The following is a 9837-nucleotide window of genomic DNA, read 5'->3' on the forward strand; positions in this document are numbered from 1 at the left end:
CAGTGCCCCCAGCTCAGAGCACCAATTCACACACAGCCCTGTTCCCAGTACAGCCCAGTGCCCCCAGCTCAGGCCAGCACCTGACACTTTGTCTCAACCATCCCAGTGTGCCATGGACACCACTCCCTGTTCCACACACTCCCAGTTTATTCCAGTGCTTCACATGCCTGCAGCCAGCACCTTCCAGCTCAGCCCAGTGGCCCCAGCATGGCCCAGCACCCCCAGTTCAGCCCCGTACCCAGACAGTGCATGGTGGCCCCAGCCCCAGATCCCTCCACAGGGGCTGCTGGATCCTGGACCACACAATGCTGTTATTTGGCCACTTTGGGTCATTTGTGGGCTTTCACACGGTTCAGTCATTAACTCCAGAACTTTCCTGAGAGCTGGTAACAAAAAGCAGTGAGGGCTCATCATGTCCCCCATGCCCAGAGCCCCCCGGGTTATCATCCTCATGGCAGAGTGGGCATGCACTGGCACTGCCCAGGGCAATGGTGGAATCACAGCCCCTGGAAGTCTTCAAAGAACACGTGGGTGTGGCACTTTGGGACATGGTTTAGTGGTGGTTTGACAGTGCTGGTTTAACCTAACACCTTGGAGAGTGTGTGTGAATAGGGATTTTTCAAAGTGCACTCACTCTGCCATGACTCTTCTCGTGACACTTTCCCTCTTTTTTTTTTTTTTTTTTTTTCCACATCAGCGACTTTCTAGTAGCAACTGGGAAGAAAAGAAGAGCTCCATAAGACAGTGTTAAATAAGGAGGCTCATTGGTAATTAGAGTGGGAGTGGAAATAAAGGAACACTGGCTAAAGCCTGCTGCAATGCCTCTTTGGGACATTTAAAACAGCTTTTTGAAATAACATTTCTGCCTTTCTGGAGCTAATTGCACATGTGCTGCACACTTAGTAGAAGGGTAAATTAATTGGGAGAACAAAGGTAATTTGTTGTGGGTTAGAATGAGGCCATGAATGCTTTTTCCCTAATGGGAGAGGAACTGATGATGTCTCCTGGGTTTGCCACAGAGAAAAGATGGGATGCAGGAGCTGAGTGTTCATCTCCACCCTCCCTGTGCCAGTCTGGGTGCCACTGAGGGTGGATTTGCAGGTGGAGAATCCCTCTGTTTTCCCTTCCAGTCCCTCTCCATTCTTCCACTGTCTGGCAGTAGATTGCCTCCATCAGAGCTGCCAAATCCAGTGTGTCAATATTGCAGATGAATGGTTGCAGAGGGCTTTTCCAACCTTAACGACACCAGGGTGCCTGCAGGGGGGCAGCGGTGGAAGTCAGACCTGTGGGCTCCCCGTGCTCATGGAAAGGCTGGCTTGGGCTTGTTGCTCATGTTCACAGCTCTGATACACCCTGCCTCATGGCTCCTCTGCTTTTACTCCTGCCTCTGCATTAGGAAGGGTGACATTACTCCCCTGGCAGCAGTCTTGGTGCCTTCATTTTTTTTTGTTTTTGTGTTTAACCAAAATCAGAAGTTATCAGCAATTATATGTGAGGATGCCCTGGGGTTTTATGCAAATTCTTCTGTGTTTCATTGCATTACTTAGATGCTCGGACACTCTGAGATATCCCCACTCTGGGTTTTGCTCTGCAGTCGCCCCAGGGACACAGGACAGAGATGGGTGGCTGAAGAGGGAGGTGAGCAGCCCAGCAGGGTATAATCTGCAGGGCCATTCTGCACAAGGCCAGCGATAACAATTGAGCAAGAGAAGGCAATGCTGAGGGGAGAGAGTTGTCCTGGGGTGATTAAAGACCAGTCGTGTTATCACAGCAGAGCACTCCTTGTACACCAGCACTGGGCTGTCATGTTAAAATTTCAGTGTGTCTGCTTCAAAATATAATTTCACTTTCTCAAATAATAAATTGTAGGCCTATCTGTCATTTCCAGCTCTTAGACATTTACTTGTAGTTCGCCTTGTCATTTAAAGCAATGATTGCAAGTTCTTCAAGCCCTGGTAGGAAATTAAAGAGTAAAGCCAGGATTTAGGCTCCACTTTCCAGACTTTCAAAATGTAATATGCCTCAAATATTTCAGAGTTAGAGCAGATATATGTCCCCCCGCTTATCCACAGCATTCTCCTTGAGGGGAAGGCAATTCCTGTGGATAATACAGGCCCATGGGGAAAGTTATCCCTGATCTCACAGTGATGCCATTCAATTGGATTTACAATCAGGGCTGTTGGAAATTAGAATCCCACTTTTACAATTAGCTAATAAGTCTGTTGCTTGCTTCTGCTGTTTAAAATTAGAAACTCTGGTAACTGGCTTTTGGAACAGATTTTGGATTTAAAAAGACCTACATTAATTTATTTTTTTTTAATCCCCTTTGGTGATTTCCTGACAAAGATTCATGACCTGCCCAAAGGTTGACATTCTGCAGTGGAGCTGTGGATCATCATGAGAAGCAGCAGCAAGAGAGGAAGGCAGGTTTGGTGGGGTTTCCCAGAGGACATGTCTTCACTAGTGGCCCTGTGACAGAGGAACAGCAGCAATCATGTTGTCCAGTTCTTTGCACTCCTGAGGCCAGGACCCCATAGCTGGAGCAGCTGGTAGCTGGAGCACTGGAATGAGGAATTTGGCTGAGAGGTTCATGCAAAGCTGGGTCATTTTCCATGTCACGTTGTGTTGAGGAGCAGATTTCTCCCACCAGGCTTGTTCCCACAGCAATCCCCAGCACAGCCCTGATCCTGAGTGAGCAATGAGTCCTTCTAACAAACCACTGTCTCATTTTGGCTGCTCTGGCACTTGAGATAGTGCAGGAATAACTCTCAGAAAAATAATTCAAATTCCATAATGATTTCAGTGATGATGAATCCTCCTGTGCAGACATCACTCTGTGTGCACACAAACCTTAATCCAAACAGAGGAGCAATTCCCAGGTTACACAGAATAGGAAGGAGTCCTGATGCTTTGTGCCTTATCCCTGTGTTTATCTGGGTCACAGCTTGGTTGAGTAACCCCTGATTAAAAGCGCTCTCACTGAGGAGAGCTTGGAGCACTGCCATGTAACATATAAGAGGCAGCACTTTGGGGAGGAGACAAAAACATTATGTAAATGGATATTTCACAACAGCATCTATATTTTCAAAGTAAATTTTCTATGGGAAGACTGCAGGTTTTGGAAATGTGTGTAGCAAGGGATGATGAATACAGCCTCTCTTGGTACTGCCATGCATTGAAGTTGTATAAACGGAATACCATGCTGTCCTTGCCTGGCTCTGCCTGTGCTGTCAGTGGCACTTTGACCTGGAGACTGCACTGCTGTGCACCTGTGTAGCCAGAGTGAGCTCTGGGTTTTCAGGGGATGTGTATGGCACTATCAAAGGGAAGATACACAAAGAGTCCTCTGATAATATTCCCTGTGGTAAAACAGTTGTCCTCATTGTGTCTCAGATGAGTCCACTTTTATATTCCCTCTTAAAGTGAGTGAATTACCCAGCCCATGGTCAGAAGGACTGAGGAGGAGCTGTGGCACTGAACACAATCTGAAATTAAATCCCAGAGGAGTTGTTGGCCTCCATGAAGGGAATGATAATTCAAGATCCCCAAATGCAGCCAGCCTTGCAGACTCAGAGGCCCCAAGTGCTTTGTGCCTGCCTTTTGGGAAAGCCCAAGGTTTATTCTAATTTGTGACAGATGGCATTCAGAGAAGCTTAAATTAGAGCCCAGTGCAGAGTACAAGGGGTGGGTCAGAGTCCTTCTGCAAGTGCCACTTGCCCCAGCAAAGTGGGGGCACCAGAGGATACAGAAGTTGCTGTCTGAGCCCATCCCTTGTTCTGACCCTACCGCTGGTTCATTCCCACCTGAGCCCAGGATGCAGTGGCAGAGGCACAGCCCCAGGAGAGTGGTGTCTCTTTGTAGCACATGGATCAACTCCTCCAGGCTATGGAGGCTATCCAGAGAGGAGAGACCTATGCCCATGTGACAGCACAGAAGAGATCCCTGCCATACACACACACACACAGGTGCCACCTCACACCTTTCCAGCAGCACAGCACAGCTCCCCGTGGCTCCTGAGGGGCTCCAGTGCACGCTCCTGTGTGACACCTGTGCTTTGGCACAGGTGCCCCAGTCCATGCACTACCCAGGGATCATTATCCCTAGAAGGGCTTTCCCTTCAGCAGGATGACCATGGCTGGCGAACACCCTCTGTGGCAGAGGGTAGTGCTGTCAAATGCAGACACATCTCTGGCTGAGACACACCAACCTTCTCCACACAAGTGTGCAGGGCTGCTTGGGCAGAGAACGTTATCTGACCCCTCTGACTGTACCAGCCAGTGCTCTTTGCACAGCTGCCAGCTCTCAGCAGTGTCTGATGTCTGAGGCTGCTGGAGTTTATCAGCGTGGCAAAGAGATTTACCTCTGCTTTACGTGCTGGCAGGATATTTACTGCCAGAGGTTCTCCAGCAACCATCTCCAGTAGGGTATTTCTTTGACACTTTTCCCACTTATCTTACAGGTTTTTGCCCACAGGTTACAGACCTGTGCTGGTCTTTGTTTTGCTTGTTTGGTCCTTCACCCAGCCAGGGCCCATGCCCTGATGGTACCAACCATCTGCTGTGGGACTAGGAGCTCTTGTGCATGTCCAGCACACAGCACAACACAGCCAGCACTAACTGGAGTGCTGAGGGATATTTTACAGTGCAGGCAACAGCTAACAGTAAGATCACACACGGTTAGAAAGCAAAGGTGTGCAGTCTGACAATTATAAAAAAAGAAATCTGACTGGGTTTTCTCACACACACACTTTTTTCCAGCACCATACTCAATTTCACAAACTCTCTATTCCTGTATCCAAAGTAATCCTTACTACCAATGTTATCACAGGCAGCAATTGTAAAGTGAGTCCCTAATTTTTTGAAAGAGGCTGGCAAAGTGAAGTCCTGAAGCAAATGGCAAAATCTGCACTTACTCTAAAAAAATCGGGATTTTATTTCTCCTCTGAACTGCACTGCAGATCTCCCAGCCTGTCCCTACCACTACCTACAAAGCATTTTATGTGAAATGTTGCCCAAGTTGCAGCCACATATGCTGGAAGTGTCTGGGTCAGGAGGGCCCAGAGCCTTGTGCTCACATCTGTGACCCAAGGGAGGAAATGCAGATTCCTCTCCAGGCTCCTTAGCGCGCTGGAGTCCACACGCTCCTCAGCTTAGAGATGTGTCCTAATGCTTCATCAGTGGAATTTTGCGGCATTATCTCTCTGTTCATGTATCAATACTTGTCCAGACAATTTCTTTGGAGCACACAGCCGTCAGGTTAAGAAGCAAGAAGCTGATAAGGCCCGCAGGCAAGGAGGACAGTGTGCTGACCCTCGCCAAGGTAGCTATTGCTTCTCGGGAGATAAGTGTCCCCCACTCCACAGTGGGCCTCTGGAATGACCAATGAGTGTGGACAGGCACCAAGGTCCTCTCCTCCCATTCCCTTTATAACCAGGGTTGCCAGGGTGGTGAGTCCAACCTGCTCTGAGCGGTCACTGCAAGGGGGCAGAGCCAGCACCTCCTGCACAATGACGCTGACCCAAGCCGAGAAAGCCGCCGTGGTCACCATCTGGGCCAAGGTGGCCACCCAGGCTGATGCCATTGGGGCAGAATCACTGGAGAGGTAAGGCCCCAGCAGGCCTCCAAAGAGGCTTTGCTGCTGGGATGCATCTCATGTAGAACTTGGGTGAGAAGGCTGGGACCAGGGAGGCTTGATGAAGAGTTGTGCTATTTGATATGTAATCTTCAGGAGTTATATCTGTGCTACTAAACACTTCACAATCTAGCAGTAAACCATGATTTTTTAAACAATTTAGTAGGGGATTTTTTCTCCTTATAGCCATACAGAAGAATTCATAGCCAGAAGCACTGGTGAGGAATTCAAAGTCATTCATACTCAGTGTCCTAAACACCATTATCCCTGTCAGGGGATAAACTTGAAGTGGTTTATTGTACAAGTGATGCACTTTCTCTTACAGTTTTTATGCATTAAGAGAATAGCTGTCCACTAAATTCACTGGATGCTCAGGTTTCATTGTTCCAGTGGTTAAGTAACAAACTGTTAGGAAACAAGACAGCTGGACCCCTGCATGAAGTATGGCACAGTAATTCAAAGTCCATACCAATTAAGCAAGCATAAAAGGATCTGGAAATTATCAGAAATTTTTATGTTATTCAAAGTGATTTAAATGCTATTTACAGCTCAGTATAAAGTACTGTGATACCCCTTTCAGGATTCTGAATACCATTCATATAAATTCTTATTTTTTCATTTTCATTTGAAGGTCCTGGAAACTTCATTATAATATAATACAGGAAATTTGGTGACAAGCTGGGGCTTTTATTTATTAGAAACAAAACCAAACAAAATCAAACCCAAAACTACATTAAGTTTTTAATAATTTTTAACACTTAATTCTTCTCTAGTACATACAGATAAACCTGCTGTCTAATCTGCATGTCCTGCAGAAGGTTTACACTGCACTTGTTCTGAGGTTTTACCACCTCATACCATTTCTACTGCTGACCCTCTTCCTCATGTTCTCCTCCAGGCTTTTCTTCAGCTACCCCCAGACGAAAACCTACTTCCCTCACTTTGATCTGAGCCAAGGCTCAGCTCAGCTCCGTGGCCACGGCTCCAAGGTCATGAGTGCCATCGGGGAAGCTGTGAAGCACATCGATGACATCCGCAAGGCTTTGGCCAAGCTCAGCGAGCTGCATGCTTACATCCTCAGGGTGGACCCCGTGAACTTCAAGGTGAGTGAGCACAGAGACTTTCAGGGATGGAAACTGCCACCACAGAATTAGAGACCACGGGTCATGTGGGCTAATGGCAGCTCGATCCCTGACTGTGCTGCACAGACAGTTTCTCACATGATTTTTAACCTGAGATTGGGTCTTTTAATGGAAGTTCTGGCCCAGTGCAGGCAAAGAACTCCTCAGGGAGCTCCTGTGGTTTGTGTTAGACAGACTCAAATCTCTGCTGGATTTGGTGTAATTCATGAATCTGCTTCACACATCAAGCTACATCACTTGTCTTGAACAAAGTTTTAATAAATTATAAGCATTCCCACTTTGTTGAACTTGAGGAGGGAAAGGACACGTGGAAGAGGGAGTGGGATCAAACAGTGCCTTTTGCCCTATAAAAAAGACAGCTGCTTTTTCACTCCCATCTCAGGCAGCAGCACTTCCTGTTTGGGACACATAGCTGTCATCCCCAAGCACACTGGGCCCAAGGTCCACTGCAGACCCCTACCCTGATACCTGGTACTCACTGTGATGGATTTCATGCTGCTTTCCCTTACAGCTGCTTTCCCACTGTATCCTGTGCTCCGTGGCTGCCCACTATCCCCGTGACTTCACCCCAGAAGTTCATGCTGCATGGGACAAGTTGCTGTCCAGTATTTCCTCTGTTCTGACGGAGAAGTACAGATAAATGACCTCAACAGAGGGTGAGGGAGGCCCATCCACAGCGCAGCCCTACTGCCAGGCTCTGGGATACCACCCCTTCCTGGGCAGCTCTTTCAATCCCTGCTGCAGGGGCTCGGTCATCTGCAAAACCCAATAAATAATTCAAATGTGAGCTATGGTCTCTGTGCTTTCCTCTTGGTGTGCTCTGCCCACACCTGACTGCTCAGGCAGGGGTGTTCTGAAATGTCTACACAATATGGACAGGGAAATATTAAACTTTATAAACTCATGTACTAGTTCATATACTAATGAACTCATACTAATTCATGTGCCAATTCAGTGGGGATAACATAACATTCAGTGGGAGCAACACAGCATTGAGCAGAAGCCCAGAATGGGCTGGAGCCCTGTGACTGCAGCTGCTCGCCAAGGTATATCCACCACAGCCTTTCTCCAGGCTGACCAGGAAAGAGTCTTTTACCCTGCTAGGACCTATTCAAAACCCATCCCAGCCTGTTGGGAACCAAACCTGCATTGCAATGCAGGGCATTGTCCTCTCATTGTGCCTCTCTCCATGGGGTAGGGATGTGGTATATGATGTGCTTCTTCTGTGGGTTAACCCCACTGTGCAGCCACTGCACCCCAGCTGCTCACTCATCTCCCCCCCACAATGGGATAAGGTGAAGGGCAAAGGAAGATAAAAGCAAGAACAATTGAGGGTCAAGATCAAACAAACAGAAATAATTGTTTAGTAAGTGAAGACTAAGTGGCAGCACAGGCAAGAAAACAAAACAGGGGATGCAAAGGCAATCACTCACCACATCCCATGGGTAGGCTGATGTTCAGCCAGTTCATGAGCAAAAACCATAAATAACCCCTAAAACTCCCTCACAGCCCTTCTTTTCCCTTTGATTGCTGAGCATGGTGTTATATGGCATGAAATACCTCTTTGATTAGTTGGGCCTATCTGCCCTGGCTGTGTCCTCTCCCAGCACCTCAAAATCTGTTCCCTGGGTGGGGGCAGAGTGAGAAGCAGAGACAGTCTTGATGCTGTGCAAATGCTGCTCAACAAAATCTGGAACATCCGCCTTCTACTGGGGCAGTTTGGCCAAAAACATGAAGCACAGGACCATGTCAGCTCCTGTTCCAGAGACTTCTGGCATGAAACAGAGGGTGCAAAGCCTTCAGCCTGCTCTGATGGCTCCCTGAACCAGCACTGCAAGTGGCAGTTCCTCGCCTCATCCATGGAATCTAGGGACTGTGTTTGGACAAGGGGGAGAAAGGTGATGTGGAAGCTCTCAGGCCATCAAATGGCTCTAAACATCTAAATGTCACCACAGCAGCCTTTAAAGCATTCTGCATCCATTGGTGTCAGGTAACCTGGAGGTTTAAATCCATGACTTATGTGCTAGGTCAGCATCTGGCGTGTCCCTTACCCCATGTTTGCACCAAACCCTTCCTGCAGAGGCTGAGAGAAGGATGTGAGAGTCAGAGGAAATGGCCTCAAGTTGTCCCAGGAGAGGCTTAGGTTGGATATTAGGAAACATTTCTTCACTGAAAGCCTTGTCAGGCACTGGCACAGGCTGTCCAGGGCAGTGGTGGAGTCCCTGGAGGGATTTAGCAGATGTGTAGATGTGGCTCCTGGGGAGCTGGTTTAGTGTTGGCCTTGGCAGTGCTGGAGGAATGGTTGGTCTCAAGGATCCTAGACAACATTAATAGGATCCTTTAAGGAGGATCCTACTAATGATAATGGATCCTTAAGGATCCATTAAGAGGATCCTTTTCCAACATTAATAATTTGATTATTCTAAAATTCTGTTATTGTATGACCAGACACCATGGGGCCTGAGGGATTTCCCAGCATTTATGGGAGAGGCAGGAGCGCACATTGGGGTGGGAAGAAGGGAAGGAGTCAAAGACTGACAAGTATCGCAGGATGGACTTTGGGAAGACCGTGAACCCAAAGAGGAGGTTGTCCCCTGCCTGGATTTCTCCAGGAGGCCTTGTCCATGGCTCCTACTCAGAGGCCATGGGGCTCTTGGGGCAGAGAGGGGCTGGATGTGCCAAGTCTGGAGGGAACATGGGACACTTGTGGGACCTACTTCAACACCTCAGAGCCAAGGAGGACCCTGGCCCATGCATGGAGAATGATGAATCACAACAGCAGGTTTGGGGACATGCCAGCCAGTGTGGTCAAGGCTGTGGCACCCATGGGACATGCCTGGGACTGCTGCTGTCCAAGAGGCAGCCTGGTAAGGTGCTGCCCCCTGCCCCATTCTGGTGCTGGGCTGGTGCAGTGGGGCAGCACAGGCAGCTGGGCCCCCCAGGGGCCTCCTTAGGGCAGGGGCCCCCGAGGCATCTGGGGCCCCCAAGGCAGTGCTGCAGCCGCTCCCAGGGCCCAGCCATCCCCTCGCCCCTCAGTGTGATAAGATAAGGCTGGGTGGAGGTG

The 9837-nt window shown here is 48.6% G+C and overlaps 1 protein-coding gene across 1 annotated transcript; it reads left to right on the forward strand.

Moving 5' to 3' along the window:
• The first annotated feature begins 4677 nt into the window (after positions 1–4677).
• Positions 4678–7559, forward strand: LOC121350734 (hemoglobin subunit pi). Its single transcript, XM_041462336.1, has 3 exons — positions 4678–5601; positions 6530–6734; positions 7285–7559. Exons 1-3 carry the CDS (start codon positions 5375–5377, stop codon positions 7411–7413), a joined length of 561 nt encoding a protein of 186 aa, XP_041318270.1. The 5' UTR covers positions 4678–5374; the 3' UTR covers positions 7414–7559.
• Positions 7560–9837: the final 2278 nt, after the last annotated feature.

This window comes from Pyrgilauda ruficollis, unplaced genomic scaffold, assembly GCF_017590135.1.
Source record: "Pyrgilauda ruficollis isolate IOZ18807 unplaced genomic scaffold, ASM1759013v1 scaffold16, whole genome shotgun sequence".
Lineage (NCBI taxonomy): Eukaryota > Metazoa > Chordata > Aves > Passeriformes > Passeridae > Pyrgilauda > Pyrgilauda ruficollis.